The sequence below is a fragment of the Papio anubis genome, chromosome 1 (assembly GCF_008728515.1).
Source record: "Papio anubis isolate 15944 chromosome 1, Panubis1.0, whole genome shotgun sequence".
NCBI lineage: Eukaryota > Metazoa > Chordata > Mammalia > Primates > Cercopithecidae > Papio > Papio anubis.
In genome coordinates, this window is record NC_044976.1 from 34,514,855 (window position 1) to 34,528,559 (window position 13,705).

Sequence of the window (13,705 nt, forward strand, 5' to 3'; positions counted from 1 at the left end):
CTCTTACGGACCTTGTGGTGTGAATTTCTTCCCCCAAAGTATTCTGTCATCCCCCTGGGCAAATGGAGTTGGGCAGGTTAGGGAATGGCTAAGAGAAGTGATGGAGAAGCTGGGTTGGGCCAGTTGGCAGGTTCCATCTGAATATAAACTCAAGCAAGAGTTGGTGCTGTGTTTCTGAGGAGAATAAGCTTCAAGCTTCTCTGTCCTAAGACATGGGAGCTACAGTGGAAATCTAATGCCTAATATGGGACTGTGTTTGAACCAGCCATTTTTCCTTCCTCAGTATATTTGTTGTGTGGATTTAACTACTTTAGTTGCATCTCTGTGGTTACCGGTTCCTGCAAAAGAGTTAAAACATTGTGTCTGCCTTTGGTAACATACTGTGTTTCTTTTAATCCCAACAGAGCATCACTTTGGGTCCTCAGGAATGACATTACATGAACGCTTTACTAAATACCTAAAGAGAGGAACTGAGCAGGAGGCAGCCAAAAACAAGAAAAGCCCAGAGATACACAGGTAAGGACCTTGGCCTTATACTGGAGGTTGTAATAAAAGACTTTGTACCAGACATTAAACTCACCGTGTTAAATTCTGCTGCTAATGCACCTTTAATACAAAATTTACGGTAACATCCTTCAGACGCTAAGAGAGCTGTAGACATTTATATTTTAGAGTGTACAGGACATGCTTTGGGACAACAGTCTCTCACGTTGGGCCTGAGGAAAACAGCTCTCTTGACATAGATTAACTCCTGTATTACTGGGAGCTGGCAAATGTTAGCCTGAAATTACTGTGAGTAGGTAGAGTAAATGCTAGTTTCTTTTCTTTTCTTTACTTTTTTTGAGGTACAGTCTTGCTCTGCCACCGAGGCTGGAGTACAACCAGGCTCCCTGCAACCTCTGCCTCCCAGGTTCAAGCAATTCTCATGCCTCAGTCTCCCAAGTACCTGGGATTACAGACGTGCGCCACCATGCCCAGCTAATTTTTGTATTTTTAATAGAGACAGGGTTTCACCATGTTGGCCAGTCTGGTCTCGAATTCCCAACCTCAGGTGACCTGCCCGCCTCAGCCTCCCAAAGTGCTGGGAGTACAGGCATGAGCCACTGTGCCGGCCTAATACTAATTTGTTTAGGCAAACCCATATATTAATATTTCATGGTAGTTCAGTCATGGATTAAATCATGGTAGTTGGATTCCTTTGGAAGAATTTGCCTGGGGGCTAGAGGCGGTAGCTTGTAGGATTGTCTCAAAGAATTTTAAAGCCCAGCAGGTTTAAAGACTATTCCATTTGGTTGTGGGAGTCAGTTCAGTGGATAGGGACTAGAAATAAAGTTGGCCTTACCTTTAAGGCTGTGGTTGAGTCCATCTTTCTGTGTGTAGCAAAACCGGGAGAGAACAAAAACCTCTAACTTGTGTCACACTTTGGGAAACTGGGGCTCTGTGTGTGTGTGTGTGTGTGTGTGTATGCCTACGGGAGAGTATAAGTATGTAAGTAAAGAGTAAAAGTAATACATATATAAGTCATGAAACATAAGGAAAAATAATGCCTGTGAATCTGTTACCCAACTTAGGAGCTAGAATATTACCAGTATCATGTTCACACAATGGAATACTATATTGTTTTGTATTTTCAATTTTAGGAGAATAGACATTTCCCCCAGTACATTCAGAAAACATGGTTTGGCTCATGATGAAATGAAAAGTCCCCGGGAACCTGGCTACAAGGTGAACTGTTGATTTGATCAGTAATTCCAACAAAATGAGTGCGTTGGGCATGAACTTGACAGAAATGTGTTTGTTTAAATTACTCTCTACTTAAGTTTGTGTTTTTCTTTTAAGGATGGGCATAATTCTAAAAATGAACTACAAAGGGTTAATTTTTATTAAATGTATCAACAACCTTTGTGAAGTGGTTAGAATATGGTAAATGACCCCAAAGTCTATTGAGGTGAGCTTGAGAAAAAAAAGAGAGGAGTTTTGGAACAAGTGCCCATGATGAGAGAAGAAACTTTTTGTGATATTTTTCTGCTTGTAAGTATTATCAAATCAACTGTATACATGCACTATTTCCAACCATGATTTCAGAAAGACATGCATGTCAGAGAAGAGTGAAATATTCATGTCTTAACTTAAGTAGACTGTTTTTAAACAGCTGGTCCAGTTTTTTTTCCTAACATTGTACCATATCTATCATCTGTCAATTACTGTTAAACATTACTTTGATGGCCCAGCTACATTTGCAGTGATGTGCACGTAAACACTGTTATTAAGAAGTTAAAGCTTGTATACAATCTTTTACTGTGAAATAACTAAATTGGGCTTTAAAAGATCTTAGTATTTATTGATCTTCATTCACATATACAGTTGACATTTAAAATTACAGATGGTTATTCCAATGCTGCTGAAACCTTTTCTAAAAAAAAATTTGTCTTGTTGGTTGAATGTGATGAGAGGCGCTCTTGGGCAGTGTCTCTTCTCTCCCACCCCTTTCCTCCTCCGAGTACCCCTTCTCCAGCTTGGCACTAGCCATGTAAAACCCAAGGTTTTCTTTAAAACATCAGAAGATATCTTATCCTCCATGCCCTAAAAAGCCAACCCCTGGGAGCAGTGTTGCATTTGTCTTTTTGTCTTTTTTTGCTCATTGGAGGATGCAGAGGCCCAGTTCCCTCTGTTAGGAAACAAATTAAGTGATAAAACAATAAACGGCCGGGCAAGGTGGCTCAAACCTGTAATCCCAGCACTTAGGGAGGCTGAGGTGGGCGGATCACCTGAGGTCAGGAGTTTGAGACCAGCCTGACCTACATGGTGAAACCCCGTCTCTACTAAAAATACAAAATTAGCCGGGTGTGGTAGTGCATGCCTGTAATCCCAGCTACCTGGGAGGCTGAGGCAGGAGAATCACTTGAACCCAGAAGGTGGAGGTTGCAATGAGCTGAGATTGCGCCACTGCACTCCAGCCAGGGCAACAATAGCGAAACTTTGTCTCAAAAAAACCCGAAAAAAACAAAAAAACTATAAACCTACTTTCTGCCACTCCTGCTGTTAAACTTAATTTTTTTAAGTTTAGTAGTTCATGTATATAAATTGTTAATGCAGAGTGAACTGCTCATTTCTTCCTCCCTGAGTTACCTCCATGAGACAAATCTAGTGTGGGATGTCCTGGAACTACCATGTGTCTTTGCCCCCACTGAGTTTCTCAAGAATTGTTGAAAGCCTTTGCTACAGTGGTCTGGGCAGGTGTGCTGTTGCTGCTGCAAAACATACCTTCATAGCTGTACTGCTTAGGAAGCTAGCAGAGAAGTTTTTTCCTTCCTTCCCTCGTCCTTTCTTCCCTTCCTCCCTCCCTTCCTTTTTCTTTCTTTCTTTCCCACTTCCCCTTCCCCTTCCCCTTTCCTTCCCTTTCCTTTCACCTGGTAATACCAATTTATGAATTCCCTATAGTTTTTAATATTCCCTTTCTAGAGAAATTTCTCAGCATAACTCAGGGCTTTGGAGGCTGCTTAAGTCTTCCATTGTCCCTCTTTGGACTCAGTACTCAGAGATAATTCCAACTGGAGGATAAGCCATGCATGGATACTACAGTATAGGTAGGGGAAGGTGAGCATTTCTACTCTCAGTGGTGGCTAAGCCTGAGCCAGCCCAACCACCTACTTTTCCAGAGCTAATTTTAGCCTTCTCAACATTTTTATTTTATTTTATTTTATTTTATTTTATTTTATTTATTTGAGAGAGAGAGAGAGAGAGTCTCGCTCTATTGGCCAGGATGGAGTGCAGTGGTGCAATCTCCGGCTCACTGCAACCTCCACCTCCTGGGTTTAAGCGATTCTTCTGCTTTAGCCTCCCTAGTAGCTGGGATTACAGGCACACGCCACCTTGCTTGGCTGATTTTTGTATTTTTAGTAGAGAACAGGGTTTTGGTTGTTGCCCTTGCTGGTCTCGAACTCCTGAAGTGATCCGCCTGCCTCAGCCTCCCAAAGTTCTGGAGTTACAGGCGTGAGCCACTGCCCCCGGCCATCCTTCTCAACTTCTAAACTAGCCAGAGTCATTACTGGGCCAGAAAAGAAACAAAGTGAGATCAATGCATAGCATTTTCAGAAGGCCAGCATCATTGTTTTGGAGAACTGGCTTGGGTTCTGTGAGGGATCCTTATGGAGTAACTTCTGTGGGACATCCTGCATCCCTTCCAAGGTTGGGTGAGATGCCTCACATTTCCCAGTGCTTCCTCTGCACCCCTCCATTGGAGTAAAAACCACAGTTTGTGGGATGGTTGAGTTGATGGCTCTCAATCCCAGAAACCTTAATTTTGACTTATCTTTTGATAGGCTGAGGGAAAATACAAAGATGATCCTGTTGATCTCCGCCTTGATATTGAACGTCGTAAAAAACATAAGGAGAGAGATCTTAAACGAGGTAAATCGAGAGAATCAGTGGATTCCCGAGACTCCAGCCACTCGAGGGAAAGGTCAGCTGAGAAAACAGAGAAAACTCATAAAGGATCAAAGAAACAGAAGTACGTAAGCCCCTGTCACCCCTTTTAGACTCTTAAGTTTCTTGTCTGCCGTCTTTGGGCTGTACACCAGAACTTTCAAATCAGAGGAGTTTAGGGTTAGTAATTACAGCAACCTGTTTCTTCTTTTAATCCATGTAAATGTCAGTAGGGTCCCTAGTTTGAAAACAATTTCTGCATCAAAATAGTGTGATCTTTGTCCAAAGAAGGCTTCATGACAGAAGTTAATCTGTTAAATTGACCACAGGGATGGTGTGGAGAATCATTAGAATCATTTGGGAATTCCTTTTGCAGTTTTAGATGTGCCTTTTTTCATCACACATTTTCATGGGGAGGTTGTATTATAGAAATGGCCCAAAGTCATTGTCAAGTAATAACACTGTTTAGTCAAAGAAACAGGGTGGAACTAGATAGGACATGATTGTTGATCTTAAGTGCCGTTTAAACTAGTTTTACAGACAGTTCCAGGAGAGGTGTTCCAGGTACTCCTTAAACAAAGGTGGCATTGTTGAACTTTGTGGGGCAACATTCATGCCTATGTCCTGATGTTTCTGTTTATGTTTTTGAATGTTCCATGACTTTTTAATCATGTGTCACAAAAAGTAGCACAATTGAAGCGCCATACCTTCTGGTAAGAAGCAACACTTCTGCTGATTCTGAACTTCAGCTGGCAAGCTTTTATTTTTTTGAGACGGAGACTCACTCTGTTGCCTGGGCTAGAGTGCAACTTCCGCCTCCCTGGTTCAAGTGATTCTCCTGCCTCAGCCTCCTGAGTAGCTGGGATTACAGGCGCCCACCACCACACCCAGCTAATTTTTTGTATTTAGAGATGGAGTTTCACCATGTTGGCCAGGCTGGTCTTAAACTCCTGACCTCACGATTCACCCACCTTGGCCTCACAAAGTGCTGGGATTACAGGTATGAGCCACTGTGCCCGGCTGTGTTTTTGTATCAATTTTCTGATAACCCCTTGAGATAAGTTGAACAGTTGGTGTGATGCCCATTTTGCCCATTTGAAAGATAAGCCAAGCTTAGAATGATGTGCCTTATGATTACAAGTATTGGGCGCGGGCCCAGTGGCTCATGCCTGTAATCCCAGCACTTTGGGAGGCCGAGGCAGGCAGATCATCTGGTCAGGAGTTCGAGACCAGCCTGGCCAATATCATGAAACCCTGTTTCTACTTAAAAAAGAAAATTAGCTGGGCATGGTGTTGCGCGCCTGTAGTCCCAGCTACTCCAGAGGCTGAGGCAGGAGAATCGCTTGAACCTGGGAGGCGGAGGTTGCAGTGAGCCGAGATCTCACCACTGCACTCCAGCCTGGGTGACAGAGGAGACTTCATCTCACAAAAAAAAAAAAAAAAAAAAAAATCACAATTATCAGCTGACCGCAAACACAGATCTTTTTGTTCTACTTTGTCTCCCATTCCAGTGTGTTACTTATGCATTAGGAGCCTTGGCAGCTTTCAGGGCTGCCCATAGATAAAGAACCTGCGAATCCTCAGCAGGGAATGGAAGTAGTAGTACAGTAGTACCTGGGCCGCCACTTAGAAATGGAACATGAACCCCTCAAGCATTTCAGAGTTGAGTCTGGATAACTAACTCTTGATTTCCTCTCCCTGGAACACATGCCTACCTCTGACTTGCTATGTGACTTTGAACGAGTCCCCTGCAAACCCCGGTATTCTGTGATTTTTTTTTTTTTTTTCTCCGAGACAGAGTCTCACTCTGTCGCCCAAGCTGGAGTGCAGTGGCGCGATCTCGGCTTACTGCAAGCTCTGCCTCCTGGGTTCACACCATTCTCCTGCCTCAGCCTCCTGAGTAGCTGGAACTACTGGCGCCCGCCACCACGCCCGGATAATTTTTTTTTCGTTTTTAGTAGAGACCGAGTTTCACTGTGTGAGCCGGAATGGTCTCCATCTCCTGACCTCGTGATCCGCCCGTCTCGGCCTCCCAAAGTGGTGGGATTACAGGCATGAGCTACCACACCTGCCCATTTTGAGATGGAGTCTTGCTCTGTCGCCCAGGCTGGAGTGCAGTGGCACAATTGTAGCTCATGGCATCCTTGAACTGCTGGGCTCAAGTGATCCTCCTGCCTCAGCCTTCCAAGTAGGCTGAGCTAAGAGTACAGATATGCACCACGATGCCCGGCTAATTATTTAAATTTTTATTAGAGACAAGGGCTGGCTATGTTTCCCATGCTGGTCTTGAACTCTTGGCCTCAAGTGATTCCCACCCACCTCCTTGGCCTCCCGAAGCATTGGGACTACAGGCATGAGCTGCCACACCTGGCCCGTTTTGAGACAGGGTTTTGCTCTGTCACCCAGGCTGGAGTGCGGTGATGATATCACTGACCTACTGCAGCTTTGACCTTCTGGGCTCAAGTGATCCTCCCACCTCAACCTCCCAATCAGCTGGGACTACAGGTGTATACCATCATGCCTGGCTAATTGTGTATTTCTTACAGTGTTGAGGTTTTGTCATGTTGCCCAGGATGGTCTAGAACTCCTGGACTCCAGCAGTCTGCCTACCTTGGCCTCCCAAAGTGCTGGGATTACAGGCATGAGCCACTATGCCCAGCCAGAACTTTTTTTTATATAACTGAAGAATGACTTACCCAGGTCACACACCTAATAAGAGACAATGCTGGCTAGGTGTGGTGGCTTACGCCTATAATCCCAGCACTTTGGGAGGCCGAGGTGAACAGAGCATGAGGTCAGAAGATTGAGACCATCCTGGCCAACATGGTGAAACACCTGTCTCTACTAGAAATACAAAAAGTAGCCAGGCATGGTGGTGGGCGCCTGTAATTCCCGCTACTCAGGAGGCTGAGGCAGGAGAATCGCTTAAACCCAGGAGGTGGAAGTTGCAGTGAGCCAAGAGCGCAGCACTGCACTCCAGCCTGGAGATAGAGGGAGACTCTGTCTCAACAACAACAAAAAAGAAAGACAATGCTAAGACTCAAATTTGAGGCCTTTTGAGAGTGTTCCTTTTTTTTTTTTTTTTCCTTAAGGTAGAATCTCACTCTGTTGCTCAGGCTGGAGTGCAGTATGATCTTGGCTCACTGCAAACTCTCTCTCCTGGGTTCAAGTGATTCTCCTGTCTCAGCCTCCCGAGTAGCTGGGATTACAGATGCTTGTCACCACACCCAGCTAATTTTTGTATTTTTAGTAGAGATGGGGTTTCGCCATGTTGGCCAGGCTGGTCTTGAACTCCTGACATCAAGTGATCCAGCCGCCTTGGCTTCCCAAAGTGCTGGGATTACAGGAGAGAGCCACTATGCCCGGCCAGAGAGTCTTATTTTTGAAAACCTCTTGAAATAGCATGGATGTTTAGTGGGGTCACAGTTGAAGTTATGTGAATCCTATGACAGTAACTTAGATTTCCCCTTTGTATGAGTAAGTATGTGTAGGTGAGGAGCAGGGAGCATGATACCTTTCATAATGGAAGACTGAGGGAGGGAAAGACAATGATAGGTTACTGACATTTGGCTGGCTCTGCTACTCCTCTACTCCTGGGATCCTGGCCTTGCTGCCCCCTAGAGGTATTCAGTAACCTCCACTATCACATGGCAGGGCTGGTACTGACCTTAGTACATAGACAGTGACTCATCGTATTAAGATAATTTGCCCTAGTCTGTAATTTCCCCCAGATGAAGGAAAGGGAAGGGACATAACTCTGGGAGAGTTACGCCAGATCCTAGGCTTAGTGACACAACCTGTTTGAGCTCAGTGGGAGGTAATATGTGGAGTCGTCGTATAATTAGAGCTAGGTTAGAATCCGGGCTCTGCTTGGCTCTCTCACCTGAGCCTCCTACCTATAAAATGAGGGAAATAATACTGAGTCATATTGCCCTTTACTGCATGCCAGCTATGTTGGTATAAAGTGTTTAAACACATTGTTTATTTAGAGAACCCTATAAGACAGGTAGCATTCCTGTAAGAAATAAAAGTAATAGAAAGCACTAACTGATGATAATATACAGAGCTATTTATCTGGCCCAATACCAGATACTTCGGAGCTCTCAATATAGTGTTAATTTCCTTCTCCCTTATCAATTCATGCCTGTATCTTAGACTGAGCTACTGGAGGCCATGGACTGTGTTTTGTTTCTGCTTCTGTGTATGTCATATGTTTATCACAGACTCAGACATAGATGTGTCACTGAACATGACTGACAGAATTGAGGGGAAGTATCTTGGGTGGGTAGGTTGGGGGTGAGCTGGTTTTATAAGGTTACTCATCATTAGTTTCTTCATCACAGGCACACTTTTGATTGTCCTGTGCTTATCCATGAGGCCCCAGCCAAGCAGTGTCCCCTAGAAGATGATTGATGGCTCTTCTCTTTTCACAGGAAGCATCGGAGAGCAAGAGATAGGTCCAGATCCTCCTCCTCTTCCTCCCAGTCATCTCACTCCTACAAAGCAGAAGAATACACTGAAGAGACAGAGGAAAGAGAGGAGAGCACCACGGGCTTTGACAAATCAAGACTGGGGACCAAAGACTTTGTGGGTCCAAGTGAAAGAGGAGGTGGCAGAGCTCGAGGAACCTTTGTAAGACCCTCCCCTCTCCCCCTTTCTCTAAGCTCCTTGCTCCTACCAACTCTGATTATGTTTCATCAGAATACCAGTTTTGTTGCCTTTGACATAAGTAATCCAACCCAAAGACCCTGGAATCTTTGGTTCTCCTTCCCACATTTCCTGGCCTTTCCGTTTTTTGTTGCTTTTCTGTTCATAATCACTTAGCTAGAAAGCCTCTTACAGCTTCTGGTCTCAGAACTTCCCCCGCTTACTTCGACTACTGCTGTTTATAGGGAGGCCCTTGGGGCAGGTTTGTCCTTTGTGTAGGCTACAGACTTGAGATGAGCAGAAAGGGAATGGCTGGAAACCAGCTGACCAGCATATGACTGGAAGACAGCTGTCTATTCCACACCAGAAAAGTGTTTGAACAGAAAGCAGGGGGTTTGTTCCCCATTCCTGGCATGATCCTTTGTTCCTTTTTCCCTCATTTATTGCAATAGCAGTTTCGAGCCAGAGGAAGAGGCTGGGGCAGGGGCAACTACTCTGGGAACAATAACAACAACAGCAACAACGATTTTCAAAAAAGAAACCGGGAAGAGGAGTGGGACCCAGAGTACACACCCAAAAGCAAGAAGTATTACTTGGTATGTGTCTGGGGATAACCAGGAAGGGTCAGAGGGCCTTTGACACACACAGTAGCTGATACCAGGCCTTAATTAGTTTGTCCAAAACTGCGATTAAATTTATGTGCAGGAATATTGCACTGGGGTGTGCTAACTGGATGGGTGTCCTCTAGAGAGACAGTCCTGGTCTTCAAAGGGTTTATCATTGAAGATGTTTATGGTTTCCAAGATAAGCAAGAAGCATTGGTCTTGTCTTTTTAGTCTGTGAACTTGTTTTACTGCTCAACCACCACCCCACCCTCAGCCTCCCTCATTCCTGTGGATAGAGCCATAACCCTTCCCCAATGCTGCTGTCCCTCACTGCCACTCCTTCATGCAAGAATGACAAGAAAGACAGCTCAGGATCTCTTTGAGGAAAGGGATGTCTCTCCAAAATGAAATGCCACTGGGGCTTCTCTCATCTAAGCTGTTAATCATTTCCCTGCACTCTGGGCCTCCTTCAGATTAGAACTTTTATAGGCTGAAGTACCTGGCCTTGAGTGAGCACTCTTGGCCTTGGTATGTAACAGCAGGCGAAGATCCAGGCCGGTGTGAGTGTTATAACTAAGGTAAAGGAGCAGCTGAATCTCCATCACCTGCTAGAATGGCTGGAATGAATCTATATTGTCAGTTGGACAGCTAGGAAACAGGTTTTGTGTTTCCTGTGCATGGCCACCATCCCTTTTCTAGGGTTGCTGCTGCTGGTGGCTGCTTTGAGGCTACTAGAGGACCTTTGAACTTATCTCTAGGGAATTGTAGTTGGATGGGCCCAAGTTGGGTGCTGGAGTGGGACTGCTGTGGGGGAAGGATTAAAGGCCATCTCCCTTGCCCCTATCTGCCACCTGAGAGAGTATTGCCAGCCTGATTCATTTAGTGTGAACAAGCAGCCGTGGTCAGAAGAAGCTGACACTTCTGCTGAGCTGAGCTCCAAGAGCCTAAGACCCAAGCTTGTGTGGGGGGTGGTTTAGGTTCTGAAGTCTTGGGGCTGATAAGGTAATGACTGCTGTGTTTTCAAAATGTTTTCTCATTCATTGTTTGATTGGATCCCTCCTTCTGTCTCATGAGATTGTCAGAGCAAGGATTGTTTGAAATGTAGGTTAATCCTTTCCTTGAACTAAGTGAAAAAGAAAAAAAAAATGAAATGTAGGTTAAGTGTTCTTCCTACTTTGTCACACTGCCTCCTTGCATAAAACAGGGGAGATACAAAATGAGAGTGGAGTTGGAGGGTCAGGAAGAGCCCCAGCCCCAGCATTGGATTCTGAGCATTTGGAGTGCAGTGACACTATCTCGGCTCACTGCAGCCTCTGCCTCCTGGGTTCAAGCAGTTCTCCTGCCTCAAGCCTCCCGAATAGCTGGAACTACAGGCACACACCCCCATGCCTGGCTATTTTTTTTTTTTTTTTTAAATAATAGAGACAGGGGTTTCACCGTGTTGCCCAGGCTGGTCTCGAACTCCTGAGCTCAGGCAATCCGCTCGCCTCGGCCTCCCAAAGTGCTAGGATTATAGGAATGAGCCACTGCACCCAGCTGCATTGCCTCCTTTCTTAACTGCTTAGCAACCCAGTTCACATGGAGTTTCACGTTTTGGTGTGATTGGCTTTCTCAGACCCATCCTTTGAGAGAGGATATACGAAATCATATGGAGTTGCTTAAAGTTCCTAAGCTTTTTCCTCGTTTGCAGAGTGGGAGGTGATAATGATAGGATAGATATGAGGATTAAATGAGATAGTATATAAATGTCTTACTTCAGTGCTCAGTGACTTTTTTATTTTCCTTAAACTATGAAGGGTTCATGCTCAGTGAATCATCATCATCATCGTCCTCATCATCATTACAATGCTCAAGCTGTTACCTTAAAATTTCTAAATCACTCAACTGATATTCTTGTGGATCTGAACCACTGGCATTTTTGGAGCAGGGGACAGGGAGAAGTGCAGAAAAGGAGCGAAAGGCTGGGTTTAGGGCACAGGTTCTTTTGGGAAAGGCACATTTGGGTGGGTGCAGAGGAGAGAGCTCTGGCCACATCTTATTCACTCTGGCACTGATGGCAATTTTCTTTCCCCTCAGCATGATGACCGTGAAGGAGAAGGCAGTGACAAGTGGGTGAGCCGGGGCCGGGGCCGAGGAGCCTTTCCTCGGGGTCGGGGCCGGTTCATGTTCCGGAAATCAAGTACCAGCCCCAAGTGGGCCCATGACAAGTTCAGTGGGGAAGAAGGGGAGATTGAAGACGACGAGAGTGGGACAGAGAACCGAGAAGAGAAGGACAATATACAGCCCACAGCCGAGTAGGGGCCACCATTGACGGGATTCCTGCCCAGGGGAGAGAGGCACTGGGAAGATGGCTGGCTTAACAGAGGAACCTCAAGAAGATTGCATAAATCCTACCCCCACCCCCCACCAGCCGTGCAGATTGTACTACCACAAAAGGCATCCCTGGCACTGTCTCCCACTGGACAGAGGAGGCTGGCCGTGGAGCCCGGGGGTCAGGCCCAGCTCGAGCAGAACACAACGCATTGGGCTTTCGCTGTTTTTCTCATTTGTTGTTGGTGTGTGGGGGTGGGGGCAGGGGTAGGGCGGGAGAGCGATGCTTGGATTTTTTGTTTCCTATTAGAAACCAACAGTTTTGTTCTAATTTCTTTTCATTTGGAGCTAAGAGGACTAATTCGATGATTTTCAATCTCTTCTCCCCTGTCCTGATTTTAAAAGCCCTTTTTTTTTTTTTTTCTTTTTTCTTTTTTTAGGCATATGTAGTAATATTAGAAACATTTAATTTGGGAAACTTTGATTCTTGAAAGAGAAAACAAAGCATGTGAATAAACTTTGAAGTGTTCACCTCAGTTTGGGACCAAACTGCTTGGATCTTTGTAAAAACCGGTTTTGTATGTCAAGGAGGAGTTTAAGGCCTTTCCGACCACCTTGTGTTCCCCTTTTCTGCACAGCCATGTATCACGTGGAGTTGCTCCTAACCACACCTCACGTGCCCCTGAGCCCTATTTCCTGATTTCTTCTGGGCTGGACTTCCCTATTCTCCACCAGCAGCTCCAGTATCCCAAACTTTCTAGTCCTGCTGATCCTCCCAGCAACGGGGTGGAAACTGGAGGGCAGTGTCTGGTCTGTTTTCTAAGAAACTTATGAATTCTATTATCTTTACAAATATAAGATGAGAAAATTTTTTCAATATTTTTTATTAATCTTTTTATAAAATGAAAAGAAACTCCTGTGATCGATTAAGGAAGGTGGTTATGGCTGGGTGGTTCATGGGGTTTTTTTGGTTTTTTTTTTCTTTCTTGTCTTTAACCTTAAGCTGTTTAAGTTGAAGCATTCTCAGATGTTTGGGGGGAAACATCCTCTTAAAATGGGTCCTTGTGCTTGCCTTCTGGGGAGGCGGTCCTGAGCAGGTGAATCATAAGGCATTTATGCATATGTTATATGCGGACTGCACCCACCTCTCCCCCCAGCCTTTGCGTCTTGGGTTGTTGTGCTGCTTTCCCCTTACTTTGCTACATTTCTATAGTTAAGTTGGTTTTACTTGAATGATTCATGTTTAGGGGGAAAATGAAAATCTCCCTTAAAATTTGTTTCAACTCCTCCTGCAAATAAAATAAATGAAGTGGCAGATGTAAACGGGCTTTGTTCATTGTCACCCTGAGTGTGTGTGTGTGTGTGTGTGTGTGTGTGTGTGTGTGTTGAGGGTGGTAGATAACTTCTCACAACAGTTTCAGAAAACCTGAAAGACAAAGGGCCTGTGGGGCCTTGCGCAGGCTGCTGAAGTCCCAGACAGACACAGTCGTTCCTGGGAGGAGCATTGTGTACCTTGGACACCCCAGGAGAAACATTTTTTCCGCTGGTGTCATAGGCAAGGACTTTGGCTTCCTCCGTGATGGTGGGGCAGGGGTCAAGGGATGTGGTTAGTAGGCTCAGCCTTCTACCTGAAAGAGCCTATCCCACATGGACTGGCCATAGGTGGGCCCTAACATTCAGACTCCTGCCGGCTGGGGGCTCAACTGTGAGCAGAAACC

At 45.2% G+C, this 13,705-nt stretch overlaps 1 protein-coding gene across 4 annotated transcripts in view; it reads left to right on the plus strand.

The window, feature by feature from the left end:
* The window catches only part of THRAP3 (thyroid hormone receptor associated protein 3), a 93,896-nt gene extending 80,586 nt beyond the window's left edge, over nt 1–13,310 (plus strand). For 3 of the 4 annotated variants that reach the window (XM_017959748.3, XM_003891597.4, XM_021939399.2), the window contains exons 7-12: nt 405–516; nt 1,641–1,725; nt 4,323–4,510; nt 8,859–9,057; nt 9,525–9,668; nt 11,754–13,310. In XM_017959748.3, the coding sequence (XP_017815237.1) occupies nt 405–516; nt 1,641–1,725; nt 4,323–4,510; nt 8,859–9,057; nt 9,525–9,668; nt 11,754–11,975 (950 nt within the window). In that variant the 3' untranslated portion in view covers nt 11,976–13,310. The remainder of the gene's footprint in view (nt 1–404; nt 517–1,640; nt 1,726–4,322; nt 4,511–8,858; nt 9,058–9,524; nt 9,669–11,753) is intronic. The other variant, XM_017959749.3, reaches the window with a different exon arrangement.
* Nucleotides 13,311–13,705: the final 395 nt, after the last annotated feature.